At 43.7% G+C, this 18,192-nt stretch overlaps 1 protein-coding gene across 1 annotated transcript in view; it reads right to left on the reverse strand.

Annotated features, from left to right (window-relative positions):
• Positions 1-18,192, reverse strand: part of CFAP69 (cilia and flagella associated protein 69) — a 104,559-nt gene that overhangs the window by 73,887 nt on the left and 12,480 nt on the right. The window contains exons 2-4 of the mRNA XM_082259192.1: positions 11,430-11,492; positions 4,210-4,275; positions 3,179-3,288 (exon numbers count right to left, since the gene is read on the reverse strand). Of these exons, the coding sequence (XP_082115318.1) occupies positions 3,179-3,288; positions 4,210-4,275; positions 11,430-11,492 (239 nt within the window). The remainder of the gene's footprint in view (positions 1-3,178; positions 3,289-4,209; positions 4,276-11,429; positions 11,493-18,192) is intronic.

The raw sequence follows: 18,192 nt of genomic DNA on the forward strand, positions 1-18,192 counted from the left end.
ACTCCATTCGGAACTTCTGCACCCCCACAAAGCAGTTGTCATGGACATGCAACACTGTCGGGCAGCTTACCTTCTCCTCCATGTCTGCATTAGAGGCCAGACTCTCCTTCTGGCTGCTTTTATCATCTCTCCTTCCTGTTTGGCTCCACCCCAGGCCATTCCAGGAAGTCTATATTAACCAGTGCACTGCAGGTCTGCTTTGCTGTTCAACAGTGGTTGTTAGTTTGTGTTCCTGTCTGCCGTGTGCTTCATCCATCTTTCTGTGTACCGACCTTGGCTCGTCTGTGACTACTCCTGTTTGCCTGTGACCCTGTCCTTTGGCCTGTCCCTTGGTTACCCTCGTCTGCCTGTTGCCCCGACCTCGGCTTACCCATCAATATACCTTGTGTCCTGAGTGGCTGCTTCCCCTCTCTCCCTACGGAGCGTGACCCGGGGAACCCCAAGGGCCGCGACCTGGGCCCAGTTGCAGCGAAGTCCATCCTCACCACTAGAGGCGCTGGTGAACACCTGCTGGGTCTTAGAGTCCACGCCCTGGGGAATCTTGGGCTCACATTTCTATCCTCCAACAGGGTGCAGTTGTCACCTGGCCACAGGTGACCTGACAGTAGTTCAGCGCCTTGAGGTCCAGGATTGGATGCACTTTGCCTTCCTTCCTGGGAACTGTAAACAGGTTTGAGTAAAAACCCTGAAAACGTTCCGAAGTTGGAACCGGACAATCACCCCTTGAAGCAACATGTCTTGTACCGCCCCAAACAGACCCTGTAAGCGGCCTGGAGACAGGTGCAAGTTGGAAGGAAAGAACCTTGCCAGGGGACAAGAGCGAAACTCGATCTTGTAGCCAGACCGAATGACTTTGTGGACCCACTTGTCTTGAACCAGGGAAGTCCACGGGTCTGGAAATCAGCGAAGATGTCCCCCCATCCCTGATACGGGTGAGGGCGCACCTTCATGCTGAAGAAGCCTTGTTTGTGGGTCTGGAGAAGCCCGCTCTCTGTTTGCCAGACCAGGTTTGTTTGGTTTGAGCCCTTGTCAGTCGACCCTGAGGGACGAAAACATTTCTTATGAGCCGAGAAGGAAGGCCCACGTCTACAGCGATGTTCCTTGACCTTAGTAGCCTGCAGGTCCCCCCAGTGAGACCTTTATGATGTCATCCAGAGTGGCTCCAAACAGGCGATCTCCTTTAAAGGGAAGATCAGTCAAGGCCTTTTTAGAAGTCTGGTCCGCAGCCCAGCATTTGAGCCAAAAGACACACCAAAGGACCACTGCCAAAACAGAAAGCCCCGCCACATGGGAGCCACACCCCTAGAGGCATTACAGATAAACAGCAGCTCCTGGACCAGCTGGTCTGCCAGCTCAGCAAAGGCAGGGGGGGAACTGTTCTCCCTCCAGGTTATGGCATAAAAACTTAGCCCACTCGGTCAGAGTTTGCGACACCAGGGCAATGATGAACACCGGCCTCAGTGCCAAACCAGCGAGTGTGAACATATTGTAGGCCACAAACTCCATCTTCCTGTCAGCTGGATCCATAAAGGCCAGGGACTCTTCAACCAGAATCATGGTTGCCTTGTTCAATCTGGAAACCGGGGGGTCCACCACCAGTGAAACAGTCCACTTCTTAATAAGGGACTCCTCACAAAGCATCTTCATAATGGTGTATAGATGGTAACCATCTCTTGATTCCCCTGGGTAGTTAGTTCAGTTGCCTTGGTGTTTCTATTATACACAATTAAGCAGTGGATATTTCCGGGCTGGACTCGGAGCGTGTCCGGTTACTATGGTGATGGACAGCATCCAGCTCATGATGATTGTGTCTGAGTCTATATTAAGCAGGTGTCCAATGTGCCTGCGTTTCCGCTGATGAAGTCCTGCCCACGGTACGTAATGCTTACAGAGGAGGGGAGGAGTCACATGACGGCACCTGCGGTCATCCAGGAGTGAGTTGTACTTGTATGTGGTTCACTTGCAGATTGCTGTGGATACTGAGCATTGGGTAACAGTGCTAGTTCTGTAAGTGTAATTGTTTATCTTAATAAATATGAAGCTTGAAGCAGAGAGCACTATGTATATGCTTTACCGTTACATATGATACCCGCTGAGGAGTCCGGGATTTGATCCTATTGAGAGACAGATTGGTCCTTTCCAGTATCGCATGGTCTCTGGATATTCTTCTATTGTGGTGGATGTGTGCAGGAATTACCCATGTTTATTAAATACTCCGGAGGGGAAAAGTGTTTTTAGACCTACCTGTTGACTCAGGGGTCTATTATTGAGGTGAGCGGCTTGAGTTATCTGTGGTGGAGGATTTTTGCACTTTGTCATCAGCAAGTTGTATACTCAGAAGCACAACTCATCACTTATTGGGGACTGTTGTGCGTTTTCCTTACACTATCCTCTACATTCATCTATATTTAGTTTATTAGTGCTGCACTGATATTTTATAATGGACTTTATTTGGGATTCGATATTTTGACCTTAAGTGCTTAGCTGCTTTATTAATTCTATTTAGGTTTTGTTTTGCACTGTTTGGCTTTTTTTTTTTTTTGTACATTGTTAAAGGAAATAAAAAATAACAGATCTATTGGCAGGATCAGCAATTAATAAAACTACAGAACAGATTACATCATATTTGTCATGAATGACTTTACTCCCGTTTCCAACCTAAAGTGGTTGTCAACCTCTGAAATGAAAAATGAACAAAGCATACTCCTCTATAGTGTCGTACTTGTCAAAATCCAAAGCACCTAGAGTGATTTCTGTCTCCTCTCATATTCCTCTGCTATCTTAATGAGTCACTTCTGACAGCAGACAATCCTGGTAAACGGCCTGAATTCCCCACCCCCAGCTCAGGGCAGCCTCAGATGTACATGTTTCTTTATGAGACTGTGTGTTCTTTCCCTCCAACTCAGTTCGCATATTACACTCAGCTCCCTGCTCTATGCTTTGCCTTGTGTGACATCAGATCACTGCCCCCTGCCTTCTGAAGTTAAGGAATGCTGTGAAAAGTGTGTGCTTTTGGAGGCTGTAAAGGAGAGAGAGCTGCAGATAAATAGGTACACCCTAAGTAAGATGATTTTTTAATTTCTGCATATCACCTGAGGCCAGTCACTTTACTGGGTTTACAACAACTTTTATTTTTTTTTATTTTTTTTTTTGGGTTCACCCAAAGACATCTACTTACCCACACAGCTTCACAATGTCACACATGGGATCTATGTATTCTGTATGGTCTCCTGCCCTTGCTGCACAGATGTTTAAAATTTTCATTATCTGTGGAAGATCTTTCAAGAACTTTATTAAATGTTTACATTAAGGAAAACACATAAGTAACACGGACAATACCACATACTAAGGATAAGATGGAAATACGTGGGTCCAGGGAACTAATCCAAATGCTCTGTAGGGTCAGGAAAGAATTTGTTTTATCAATGATACAAAATTGGTCACAGGACTGAAATATTACATTTGGAGGGAGCTGGGTGCATGCTTGTTCCTGGTCAGTAACTCAACATATAATAAAAGCAGTATAAGCACTATGGCTGCTTTCCTTATACTTTTAGGTCAACTACATCAGCTCCCATGGCCAGAATAAGAGTTACATTTTCATACATTTTATCGCTCTATCGTTATCAACGATCCTCATTTATCAAACTTTCTGTAATAAGAACAGCCCGAGGAGCAAATAAACAGACTCAATGCCTTAAGCCGGCCATATGTGGAAATTCAGGATTTGATCTATGCATGGGCAGGCTGATTGTAGCCATCCATCCATCAATCGACTTAGGTACAATCATCCTGTCTGATTTTTTACATTCAACTCCTGCCAGTGGCTATGGATGCTAGCCGTAACCATTGTGTTCTGCAGCTTGAGAGGACTCCCTGTGCCCCCTTTCCCCTCCCCCCACCAGCAGAACACAATAGCCCTGCAGGAGGCATTCCGCCATTGACACTGACTGTGTTGATGGGGAAAACAAGTGATTTTCTTTCCTTCCACTTGTGAAGAAAAAAAAACAGAAAATCAAGTCATCTATGGGTTGCTTAGCTCAAAAGAACAGCAGAAAGACAATGGCTTGAATCTGATTGGTTACTGTGAGGCAGTATAGACAGTTCTTACAGCGCGTCAATAAGCCTACTAGATTTGCTACAGTGGTAGAAAGAATACTGATGATTAGAATATTAGTAGAAATAATAAGTAAAGACGCAAAAGGATACAATACCATTACAATATGTTCTGGCAGCTTTCTTTAAAACTCTCACATGTCTCTCTACTAGATCTCTCTGTAAAATAAAAAAAAGAAACAAAATACATATGTAAAACAGAGCAAGCAAAGCATAAGGCCCCTTTCACATGGCTACGTTCCGTCGACGGAGTCGTTCTGCTCAGCGGGGATCGATCCGCCAATCCCCACTGAGCAGGCGGATGACAGCTCCGTATCCGCTCTGTGTGCAGAGACAGAGGTGTCAGAGCCCCGTTGTCCTCTACGGGGAATCGGATGAGAATGGACCACCTGTCCGTTCTCATCCGATCCCATCCGATCCGCCAGACGGATGGAAAATAGGGTTTCCATCCGTCTGGAGTCGACAGACAGGATCGGATCGGATGTCAGTGGACATGTCTCCGCTGACATTCGCTGCCCCATAGATATGCATGGGCCGTTCAGATCCGCCTGAAAAACTGACAGGCGGATCTGAAAGGTCCGCATGTGTGAACTGTGAAAGGGGCCTTAGTCAACTGTCACTGATATAAGTGATATTAATTTAGCCATGCTTAAATTCATTTATCCAGAGGCCCCCTTTATGAACTGTAACTATTTTAAAGAGTTTAGTTTTTCTATAGGATGCTGAGTCTCAAAGCTATGAGCTTCCTTCAATTGTTTTTTGTTTTAGTTTCCTCCCATTGTGTTTTACTGCGAGAAGCGTATTCTGTTTCGTAGTCTATATTATTTCAGAATCTGTCTTTCCTGGGCTGCTTCCTGAATGTAAACATTCCTTGTCTCTTCTTTTGTGAACACTTTTCCTGCTTTCTATGCATGATGAAGTAATTGTATAACGTATTTTTAGTGGTCTGGGAAGACTAATTGTTACATCCCCTTTTTGTACTGTATATAACCTGTCATTGGGATAAATATATTTGAATACACCATTGAAACACTAACCTGTCTAGATGTTGTATTTCCGAGCGCTCGTATATTCTTTGCAGATTGAAGGGAGACTGGCCGGCAGAATTATACCTACCAAGGGGTATTACCTTTCAGAACTGGTGTCAGAAGTTGGGATGTGACTTTGCCATCAGAGGTAAGTGAGACTATTCTGTCTTATGACACCCTGATTGCAGGCACATTTCTAAGAACCCTAGTGCTGTGGTAGCACAGGAGAATAGGTCTGTTTGAGCTGAGGTAGCTCACAGATAGATTATTAGCTGTTTGAGCTGAGGTAGCTCACAGTCAGATTATTAGCCTAGGCAAATTTAAAAAGTGGTAGGAATGCTCCCTTCAACCTGCTAAGAGTGATATGCATGTTTTTTGCTTATTGTGCTTTTTATTATATTGCTTATTGTACTGTTGTAAGAATGAAATGTCAGTTGGTAAGTTAAATGAACTGTTTTGTCACTTTTGTGTAGAGATTTAAGTTCATTTACTTTTATGTCTAATAAGAGGAAATTATTTGTCACGATTACTGGTTTGACATATATGGAAACTGTGTATATATATAATTATATATGACTTGTAAAAATTGCGCCTGCGGACTGATAACATAACACACTGTTCCTGATAGCGACACTCACATTATTACTGTAAAAATTGACTGACCGATCGTAGGTTATCAGACAAATCAAGATAAATGTTTATTATGTGTATTGTTTGTTTGTCTATAATGGTAGGAAAACCTTCTTGATAGCCACTATACTTGGGAGTATCAGTCAAGACTCTGAAAGGGTTTTTTTTTTGGGTTGTTCCAAGAAGGGAAATTCAGAGTCGAAATTTTAAGGTTTAATATACATACACCAAGTGGCTTTTCAGGAATGTTTTTTAACCATAAAGAGGGTCTAAGGACCCAGATACATTTAAGTGAATTTGTAAATCTTAGAGACATATTTCTTTTATGGTTTTGTGAATTTATACTAAAGGTTTATTTCTGATGCTGGCCATACACGATACAATTTTCTTTCAATTTTCTTTCAATTTTCTTGAAATTTTCTTGAAATTTACCTTCAGCTATGTAGTACAAACGCCTACCTAATTGGATACAAATGAATATGTTTAATTTTGACCTCTTATTATGTGGTTTGTGGTGGATCTAATAGAAAATTGTATGATAAAGAGTTGTCCGGACATGTGTGGCCAGCCTTAGAGATATTAGGACACAAGTAAATATTTTAGTAAATGTTTAGTTGTAATGTAAAGTACATGGAACATGCGGGGAGAATTGGTTTATTTATGCCCCGTATTAGTACAATAGAATAGGAAAAAGCGATGTAGAGCTATTAGAAGTGAAAGTGAAAGTCTTTAAACACATAGATATAGTCCACAGCGATTGCCTATAGACAGAATACAGGTGAGACAGGTGAGTTTTGGGCAGTTAAGTGTCACTGCTGAATAGCACAGTCTTATAATTCAAACATTTGTTGTTAATTTAAAGTCACAGTACATGTTAATTGTAAAACAGCAAGTTTCTGATTGGGCTACAAAAAACTTTGGAAGGTTTTCAAAAAGCCATAACAGAAAGCAATATGGCTGGCTTTTTGATCTGTCTAAAGAAAAACAGCCTGTCAGCACGCATTTCCAAAGGCCTTATCAGAAGAGGCAAATCAAAGAGTAGGACATTTTCAACATAGGCCCCCCCTACAATTATAATATTACCTTACAAATACCCCTGACCACACCTGCACCCCACAGTTTCATTCTCCAAGGCAGGTGTAGTTTTCTTCGTAATGTCAGACAAGCACAAATTTTTGCTTCTCTAAAGACCTTATCGTATACGCTTTAAGCTACTACGTTTCCTTACGCGAGGGGAAAAGAGGGGGGTCACTTCTGGAAATGCAGCTAGCATTTCCTAATTCAGAACAGTTGTAGGACTAACAGTGCCAGCATTCCCGCACATATGCAATTATTTTTTTTTTTTTTAAGTTTTTTGGAGTTTTCCATTTATACATTGTGTATAAAACATAGAAACCTCTGGAAAGAGTAATAATAGTGAATAGAAAACACAATTTTATTAGGCAAAACATTAATTGCCGTTGTCGGCAGGATATTTTGAGATAACTTATTATAGAATTATAGAATAAAATTATATTTTGCAAATGTTCCCCTATGTGAAGGGGAGCCTTCCTGCAAAATTTTGAAAATTGGCTATTTGCCAAGAAAGCGTTCAAATGTCATATCTTTGTTTCTTATAGTTATGGAATTTATTTTTGGACAGAAAGAGTTACCGCAATTAGTGTGACCATTGGACCCTGTTAGCACAGAGCCAAAAGTTTCAAATCAGATTAACTTTTATCTGATTATAGTTCTTGAATGATATTTTTACGGTTATCCTCTATTGAAAGAGGGGAACCTCTAGCCAGATTTTTGTTAGAGTAGCACGAAGCCAAAACGTTTTTTTTTAGAAAATTGTCATTAAGCCAAAAACTTTTTAGTTCTTTATCTGATCATAGCATGCAAGTGGTATCTGATATGCCATCTCTACTGACAGCCATACCATCCGATGCTACCCACTTTACAGTGATTGGTTTAAGTAATGTGTTTTTTTAAGCGTCCTATTGGATGAGGAGACACAGCCATCTTTGTTTCTTGTTTTTCAGTCCAGGTAACTGACCTGGTGTAGAAATGCCTTAGGGGCTAAATAGACAATTTGGTTGTCTGTTCTATAGTTCTCCAGACCACGCAAGAGGGGATGGACACCTGCTCATGGGTCAGTCCCGCTACAATATGTATATGACATATGTAGTCACTCTGTGGAGGCCAGTCAGAGCGAGTGAGTTTATTGAAGAAATGTACATGTATGTGGAAACAAAGTGTCACAGGAATTATGACAGTGGTGTCAGGAAAGTGTTGTTTACCTTGGTTTTGTTCTCACAGAGGGTGATAGTAGAGTCAGTCATATAAGAAGTGGGTCTTGCCAGCCCACAGTGGGTCTTGCCCGCCCACAGGATCATTGATTGTTATGGATCCGGACTGCTCCTATCTATAATAACATTTTGAGACAAACCACAGGTCCAGAAATGTCACAAGAAATGTTAAATACGTTTATGTATCTGAAAAATGCTATGGTTGTAGCGCCTGCACTGGGCCTCCCAAATCATGGAAAAATGTTTTGTGTTTATGCAAGGGACAATTGTAAGACCATGGCAGGTGTACTTGCCCAGGAGTATGGTGGTAGACTTTGCCCTATAGTTTTTGTCCAAAGATGGTCGCAGTCCAGGCCTAAAGGCATGCCTGAAGTGACTCCGAACATAGCACATAGCATCTTGTGAGATGGTAATAGGAATGGCTACATCATTTGCCCTAGGTAGGCCCCAGTTTTAAATGGGCTACTGGTATTAAAGGGTGTGTTACACTCAAACCTGATATATAGGCAGCCATAGAAGGAGCAGAAGATGTTTTTGTAGATAATTTCCTGCTCCAGGCCAAAAGATCACACATTATCAAAGCTACAAACGCATGCTACAGAACAGGTTTTAAAGGACTTAGGTGATGTTTTAGAAAAAATTGCCTTTTTCTAAAAGAGGGGAGCTCTTGTGTGTATCCCCGCAGCTAGCACCCCACTGTTTATTGCCTAGTATTATGGAATAGGACACAGGGGGTGGGAAAGAACATATGAAGTATTACTGACAGTTTAATGCAAGCATATGTTGCTAGATGCATCACCTGTATTAGGAACAAACAATCCAAACAAACAGGCCAAACATGAGCATCTCCAATACCCATCAACCCCATTCACACTTCTACAAATAGATTTCACATATAGGCCCAAAGCAGGGAAGAAATAAGAGTTCTTTTTAGTCAATAGTGGACGTGTTTAGCAGATGAGTGGAAGCATTTAGGACCACAAAAAGGGAGATGCCCACACGGTGGTATGCATTCTCAATCAGGAGATTATTCCTGGATGGGGTGCCTGCTTTGAATTAGTTATAATATTGCTCCAGCTTTCATATCAAAAATATGCCAGGAACTAATTAAAATCTTGAAGATAGATTATTATCCACAGATTTCAGGTATAATGGAAAGAATGAATAGCACAAATAAAGACAAATTAAGAAAAGAGTAATTGAAACTTCGAATCAAGTGGTACGGAACAAAAAGTTGCTCGCACCTTTCTTTTCTCTTTACAGGAAAATACCCATCCTTTCAGAGGAGGAGACATAGTGGTGATGAAGCTGCTGCCCAAAAGAAAGAAACAAAAGGATTTTGCCTACGGCCCAGAGACCACCGTGGTAGCAGTTACCAGGACCGCTGTTACGACCGAACACAGCCCTACTTGGATCCATGCCACTAGAGTGAATTTGGTGCGGAGAGGACCTGAGCCGGAGGATCCAGAAGCAAGAAAGGAGGTACTAACGGGGGCAGACCGCCCTGACCTTGAACAGGAGAGTCAAGAAAAGGGGGTACTGATGGGGGGCAGACCGCCCAGACCCTGTAGAAAATGACTTTTCCAGTTTCACCGGACTCAGACAAACTGTGGTTGCTGATACCTGACTTCATTTTCAGTGTTTTCCCTTGTATGGACTGTTACTAACTGTATCTACCACCTTAAAGACCGGGGTATCATGAGACGTTTTGGAGATTTTTTTGGATCTGTATTATCATGGATCAGACAAGCTGGAATGTTAATTTTAATGTGTTTATTGCTTCTTCTTCTTTTTATATATTTGCTTGTAAAAATGGGCCAATGTATTTATAAGAAGGCAACACAAGATGATGCATTTTGGAAACAAGACTTATAATTGTCATTTTTATGACAAATGAGAGGATTGATATAAGTGATATTAATTTAGCCATGCTTAAATTCATTTATCCAGAGGCCCCCTTTATGAACTGTAACTATTTTAAAGAGTTTAGTTTTTCTATAGGATGCTGAGTCTCAAAGCTATGAGCTTCCTTCAATTGTTTTTTGTTTTAGTTTCCTCCCATTGTGTTTTACTGCGAGAAGCGTATTCTGTTTCGTAGTCTATATTATTTCAGAATCTGTCTTTCCTGGGCTGCTTCCTGAATGTAAACATTCCTTGTCTCTTCTTTTGTGAACACTTTTCCTGCTTTCTATGCATGATGAAGTAATTGTATAACGTATTTTTAGTGGTCTGGGAAGACTAATTGTTACATCCCCTTTTTGTACTGTATATAACCTGTCATTGGGATAAATATATTTGAATACACCATTGAAACACTAACCTGTCTAGATGTTGTATTTCCGAGCGCTCGTATATTCTTTGCAGATTGAAGGGAGACTGGCCAGCAGAATTATACCTACCAAGGGGTATTACCTTTCAGTCACATGGGTGATTTTGTATCAGATATAAATCGCTGCTATATATCACTAATGCTAGCAGTTAGTTGTAATTTGTAGCCAGCATTTTAATCACTAAAGTCGCCAGCAATTAGTTGCTGCTCCAGGCTAAACTGGTGCTACAGCATAGAGAACCACATCCTGCCCTGATCTGTGTTGTAGTACATTACCAAAACTGCATGCATGTTGTTCTTAAAATTGCTGCTCTGTACCCAATGGCCTTGTTCCTATGAAACGTGTGACATGAAATCCATTACAAATAAGTCTCCCCAATGGGGTGACAGAGAGACATAAAGATCTAAAAGAAAATGTAACCCTTCCCCACTCTATCCAAAAATAAAAATAAAAAATAACCGGCAGAAGGTATTACTGATCAAGAAACATCTACTGTTGAGATAGATAAATATACAGTATTTTACATTGAAAGGCTAGATTTAGATGTGCATCAAAACCCGCTGCTCTTCTGAAGAACAATCCACATTTAGATCACTTTGCAGAGGCAACTGACAGGCAGAGACGTAGCGCCTCCTTGCCGCCTGTTTTATTCCCATCTTTGGCAAACAAATGCCCACCGTTTGTCGCACACAAATCACAATATGTTGGATAGTTTTTGCTGTGGGTGCAAAGCAAAGAATAGCAACTGCGTTATGTAAACTCCCCCATCCACTACCATAGCAGCTTAAGGGCGGGTGCTAAAAACGTGGCTCAACCACATATTTCTCCCCCCCCAACAACATATCCATTAGCCAAACAGATGCATTTTTCAATGTCTGATAATACTGTATTTTCCTACCAAGCAGAAGAGTAGTACTTAACACTTACAGATACAATTTATGCACCAGTCATCCCCCTAATAATGTTTATAACGGTCGGTCAATATCAGATATGTCGATTTTAGTACATTAAAGTGCAAGAAGAAAGATACTTACAGAGAATGGATCTTCAAACAATTTCAGTACTCGGTTCATATCAATAGGTTTTAAAGGAAATGCCTAAAAAACAAGTTTTATTTGTTGATTATATTTGTAGATGCAGCAAACTTATTGTCAACGTCAGTGAAGTGATAGTGTGCATGGTGCTTATTAATACATCTTTTTGTTTAATTTTTACAATATATGTTTTAACAGAGAAAGTTAACAATACAACAGGCATCATGTAAATAAACTATAAATTACATCTGCATAGTAATAACCCCTTGCCTACTGGGCACTTTTACCCCCTTCCCGCCCAGGCCAATTTGCAGCTTTCAGCGCTGTCACACTTTGAATGACAATTGCCCGGTCATGCAATGCTGTACCCAAACAACATTTTTATCATTTTTTTTCCCACACAAATAGAGCTTTCTTTTGGTGGTATTTAATTATCACTGGGTTTTTATTTTTTGTTAAATAAACGGAAAGAGACTGAAAATGAAAAAAAAAAAAAACATTTTCATAATCATAATTTTAGTATAAAATTTTGCAAACAGGTCATTTTTCTCCTTCTCATATGGGCTCTGACAGGCTGCACTGATGGTTACTGATGGGGTGCCACTGATGGGCAGTGATGAGGCAGCACTGATGGGCACTGATAGGTGACACTGATGGAAACTGATTAGCAGCATTGGTGGGCACTGATTGGCAGCACTGATAGGTAACACTGATGAGGATGCACTGATGGATACTGATTAGCAGCATTGGTGGACACTGATTGGCAGCACTGATGGGCACTGATAGGTAACACTGATGAGGAGGCACTGATGGATACTGATTAGCAGCATTGGTGGGCACTGATTAGCAGCACTGATGGGCACTGATAGGTGACACTGATGAGGAGGCACTGATGGATACTGATTAGCAGCATTGGTGGACACTGATTGGCAGCACTGATGGGCACTGATAGGTAACACTGATGAGGAGGCACTGATGGATACTGATTAGCAGCATTGGTGGGCACTGATTAGCAGCACTGATGGGCACTGATAGGTGACACTGATGAGGAGGCACTGATGGATACTGATTAGCAGCATTGGTGGACACTGATTGGCAGCACTGATGGGCACTGATAGGTAACACTGATGAGGAGGCACTGATGGATACTGATTAGCAGCATTGCTGGACACTGATTGGCACTGATAGGTAACACTGATGAGGAGGCAATGATGGATGCTGATTAGCAGCATTGGTGGACACTGAGTGGCAGCACTGATGGGCACGGTAGGTGACACTGATGAGGAGGCACTGATGGATACTGATTAGCAGCATTGGTGGGCACTGATTAGAAGCACTGATAGGTAACACTGGTGAGGAGGCACTGATGGATACCGATTTGCAGCATTGGTGGGCACTGATTGGAAGCACTGATGGGCACTGCTAGGTAACACTGATGAGGAGGCACTGATGGATTCTGATTAGCAGCATTGGTGGATGCTGATTGGCAGCACTGATGGGCACTGATAGGTAACACCGATGAGGGGGCACTGATGGATACTGATTAGCAGCATTGTTGGACACTGATTGGCAGCACTGATGAGGAGGCACTGATGGATACTGATTAGCAGCATTGGTGGACACTAATTGGCAGCACTGATGGGACTGCACTGAAAATCAGTACACTGAAAATCAGAGTATATGTCCCTTTTACATATTATTGGCTCTCTTCTCCCTGTGCTCCCCTTGTATTTAGAAGCACAGAGGCTCTGAAATGCATTTTATTACTCATGTAAAAATCAGGGTAAAATCATTTTTGTGCTTCTAAGTCAAGATGAAACAGACCCTTCCTAACAGACCAATCATCTTCTTTGTTCTAAGCAGGATTACATCAATTAACTTTGTGACATTTTCTGGAATTGCTCAGATCTTGCATTCAGCATTTATGAAAAGACTATAAAAAGGAATATTCTATAAACACTCCCACGCTGCAATCGGAGAATTAGAGCTCATTAGGATCAAGCCATGAAATGTGTAGGTTAAATGAACTCAAAGTGATGTTAAGAGGCAGCAGCTACTTAGCTTTATACTGGCTAATGCATCTGCAGGAGATCAAAGACATCCACACCTTTGTTGTTCCTCCGAAGAGAAAATTGGGCTGATGTAAAAATAAAAAAAAATGAAAAAGTAAAAAGCGTCGACATTTTCCATAGAAAGGTTATCAGATCCCAGTAGTCAGGGAGGAAAGCAGAGACCGAGCGACTGGGATGTGGAAAGCTGCCCTTCCCTGGGTTCATGGAACAAAATAAAAAAATAAAAATATTGTAAATCATTCCTAGAACACGAGGCTCGGTTCACACCTATGCGTTTCTGCGGGCCCACGTTTGCGCGACCACAGCAGCCCAATGATTTGAATGCTGTGCCTGCATTTCCTGCAGAATAAAAGTGCATGCGCCTGTAGCACTGCCCCCTAGGGAGCTGCTGAGTGTGGATTCTCCTGGGTTACCAATAGCAACAGTCTGTAAAGCTTGTACACTAAAGAAACACCTCCAAATACGCCCACAAATGGCAAACAATTGCAGAGTGCCCCGATGCGCTCAGGAGTATAGGACACATATAGCACAGTGCTGCTACTTATATAGAAGAAATTATAGGTAATGAAATCATGTGTAAAATGTTGTAATATAAATAAATCACACAATACAAAAATTCCAGTAGCGCAGGGATGGTGGAACCGTCTAGCCACCTCTAAGTGCTTAAAATGAATTGAGAAAACCGGCCATAATACAATAACCGAATTACTGCACACTTCAAAATAAAATCATTAATCATTAAATTAATCATTAAAAAGTCCATGCGATTTCCCTGCGTTTCCCGCACCCGCAAATGCGCAGCGTTTTTAGATGCTTGGGGGTGGCATTCAGAATGAATGGCAGCCCAGCGCATTTAAACAGCAGTGCGTTTAGACTGCAGGTGGGGGAATCGCGATTCCTGCTCCCACATAGATGTGAGCCGAGCCTTAGCCTAGGTTCACACTGAGGGGGGTTTGAAATCGTGCGAGTTCAGCTGATTTCAAACCGGCATTTTAAGTCCGACTTCGGAGGCAATTTTATTGAAATCACCTCCCGAAGTCGCCAAAAGTAGTGCAGGGCTCTGACCATCAGTGCTGCCTATTAGTACTACCTATCAGTGCTCTTGAATGCTGCCTATCAGTGCTCATCAATGCCGCCTATCAGTGGCCATCACTGCTGCCTATCAGTGCTCATCAATGCCCATCAGTGCTGCATACCAGTGCTCATCAATGCTGCCTTTTAGTGCCACCTATCAGTGCTGGCTATCAGTGCCACCTATCAGTGCTCATCAATGCTGTCTATCAGTGCTCATCAATGCCGCCAATCAGTGCCACCTATCATTGCTCATCAATGCTACCTATCAATGCTCATCAATGCCACCTATCAGTGCCCATTAGTGCTGAATATCAGTGCTCATGAATGCTGCCTATCAGTTCCACCAATCAGTGCTCATCAATGCCCATCAGTGCTGCCTATCAGTGCCGCCTATCAGTGCTCATCAATGCCCATCAGTGCTGCCTATCAGTGCTCATCAATGCCTCCCATCAGTGCTCATCAATGCCGCCGATCACTGCCACCTATCAGTGCTCATCAATGCCGCCTATCAGTGCCCATCAATGCTGCCTAGCAGTGCCACCTATCAGTGCCCATCAATGCTGCCTATCAGTGGCACTTATCAGTGCTCATCAATGCTGCCTACCAGTGCCCTTCAGCAGTACTCTGAGCTGAGACTCTCTCATACAGCTCGAACTCAGAGCCTGCACTGACAGTCCCTCCTACCTTGCACAGAGAGAAGACAGCCGATCTGCTCCTTCTCCTCCCGCCCCTCTCCTGTGTGCACAGCGGGAAGGGTGAAGCTCAGCAGCTGAATGTGATCATTCACACTTCCCGCGGTGCACACAGGAGAGGGGTGGGAAGAGAAGATTGGCTGTCTCCTATCCGTGCGAGGTAGGAGGGACTGTCAGTACAGGTTCTGAGCCACTGACAGAACAGCGGGCAGCGTCTGCCCCCTCCTCTTGAAGTGACAGTCCCCTACCCTCGCAGAGACAGAACGGATGGGTGTGGGCCCCCTCTTATCGCAGTGACAAAACGGCAGGCCCCCCAAACAGTGGCGGAACTCCAGGGCCCAGTTGCAAGTGCAACTGCTGTGACCCTGGTAGTTCCGCCACTGCTTAAAACTGCTCCCACCTTCCATTCTTGGGTAATACTAACTAGGCTTAAAACTGCTCCCACCTCCCATCTAACACCTATATTACCTTCCCTGTAAAAGAAAGATGCATCTACTCATGGCCCGTAGTAAGCCTATAAGTGACGTCACCGCACAGGCATTCCAGCAATTGGCGAATCGCTCTCTCCTCACCTCTGTAGTTGGCGCTAGGGAGATCACATGAGCGGATGGCAGCGGTCTGAGAATAGGTAAGTATATTCATCTTTCTTTTACAGGGTGTTTGTATAGGTGTTGAAAGGGGCGCGGGAGCAGTTTTAAGCTTAATTAGGATTACCCTGGAATTCTACTTCATGAATTAGCGCAGCATCAGTCGGCAGCTGGTTCAAACACAAAGGAAAAAACTGACAGGGGATTTAACCCTTCCATTCTATACTCTATCCAAAATGTTAAAAATAAAGTTTTAGGTATACATAAGTCCCACTTCTTTACTGAGCACCCCCTTCCCTATGCCAAAACGCTGCACAAAAAAAACAAATCAATTGGTAAGAAACAGTTTGGTAATATACTTACCTTACTCCATGTTTCTGAACTGCACAGGGTAATGTCCCCATCCTTCTATCCAGATATCGGCCGGATAATATGGAGTATCCCAAATGTCACCAGAAGTTTCTCCAGTAGAGCACAGGATCGTCTTCTTGCAAGATTTAAAGTGATTGTAAAATCAGAATTTTTTTATTCTAATGCATTCTATGTATTAAGATAAAAAGTCTTCTGTGTGCAACAGTCCACCTCGGCCCCCCCTAATACTTACCTGAGGTGCATCTTTGTCCAGCGATGTCCACAAGTGTCTCAGCCGTCCGAGATTGTCCCTCCATTGGCTGCCAATGCTGTCAATCAAAGTCAGCTAGCCAATCAGGGGAGAGAGGTGGCAGGGTCAGGTCGGGGCTCCATGTCTGAATGTTTCCCTGTGTGACTCGGCTCGGGTGTCCCCATAGCAAGCTGTTTGCTGTGGGGGCACTGAAGAGGGGGGAGTGGCCAGGATCACAGAAGAGGGACCTAAGAAGAGGAAGGTCCGGGCTGCTCTGTGCAAACCCAACTACGCAGAGGAGGTGAGTACAACATGTTTGTTATTTTTATAGGAAAAAAAAAAAAAACAGACTTTACAATCGCTTTAGGCTACTTGATATTCCCTGGGATCTCACTGGAAGGATGGTGGTGTCACCCCCACCTAGGTGCCACAAACAGAAGCTGGGGTTAATGTATGCATATCAAAGTGGTTGTAAAGGCAGAAGGTTTTTTACCTTCATGTATTCTATGTACGAAGGTAAAAAAACATCAGTGTGCAGCTCCCCCCTCAGCCCCCCTCCCCCAATACTTACTTAAAGTGATTGTAAAGTCTTATTTTAAAAAAAATAAAATAAACATATTATTCTTACCTCCTCTATGCAGTTGGTTTTGCACAGGACAGCCCTGATCCTCCTCTTCTCAGGCCCTCTTCGGTTCTCCTGGCCCCTCCCTCCCTTTAAATGCCCCCACAGCAAGCAGCTTGCTATGGGGGCACCCGAGCCAAGTCACAGCTCCCTCAGTCCATTCAGACACGGAGCTGCGGTTTGGCCCTGCCCCCTCTCTCTCCTCATTGGCTAACTGACTTTGATTGACAGCAGCAGGAGCCAATGGCGTGGCTGCTGTGTCTTAGCCAATGAGGAGGGGAGTCCCAGGCGGCTGAGACACCCATGGACATGACTGAATCTAGAGGGGGTTCAGGTAAGCATTAGGGAGGGCTGAGGGGGGCTGCTGCACACAGGTTTTTTTTTTTAACTTAAAGCGGAGTTCCACCCAAAAGTGGAACTTCCGCTTTAGGTATTCTACCCCCCTGACATGCCACATTTGGCATGTCATTTGTTTGGGGGGGAGCGGGTACCTAGTTTTGACAGGTACCCGCTACCACTTCCGCTCGGAGCGCCGCGGCGCCCTGAACGGAAGTTCTCCTCTCCCCCTCCCTCCCTGCAATCTTCTGGGACATGTCAAAGGTCCCAGAAGATTGCCGGCCAATCAAGACGCGCAGCGCGACTCTCGCATGCGCAGTGGGTAACCGGCTGTGAAGCCGCAAACTGTCACAGCCGGGTGCCCACAGCAGTGATGCCGGCGCCGAGGGAGAGGATCGAGGCTTCGGGCGGCCGTATCGCTGGACCGTTGGACAGGTGAGTGAAATGGCTGGAACTCCGCTTTAATGCATAGAATGCATTAAGATAAAAACCCTTCTCCCTTTACAACTCCTTTAAGCCTGATCTCGATTTAGCGATGTGCACGACACCCGAGTCTCTCCCGGGTCTCTCCCACCTGATTGGCTGAGATGCAGCAGCAGGAACCATTGGCTCCCATTACTGTCAATCAGAAGCAGAAAGGCCAGAGCAGGAGGCTGGGCTGAGGCGCGCTCTCTGTGTCTTATGGACGGAGAGAGCCAGCTCAGGAACGAGCATGCCCGAGTTCCCCCACAGCAAGCGGCTTGCTATGGGAGCACTCGGCAATGGGAAGGGACCCAAAG

The sequence above is a fragment of the Pelophylax lessonae genome (assembly GCF_965119305.1).
Source record: "Pelophylax lessonae genome assembly, chromosome: 5".
Classification (NCBI taxonomy): Eukaryota; Metazoa; Chordata; class Amphibia; order Anura; family Ranidae; genus Pelophylax; species Pelophylax lessonae.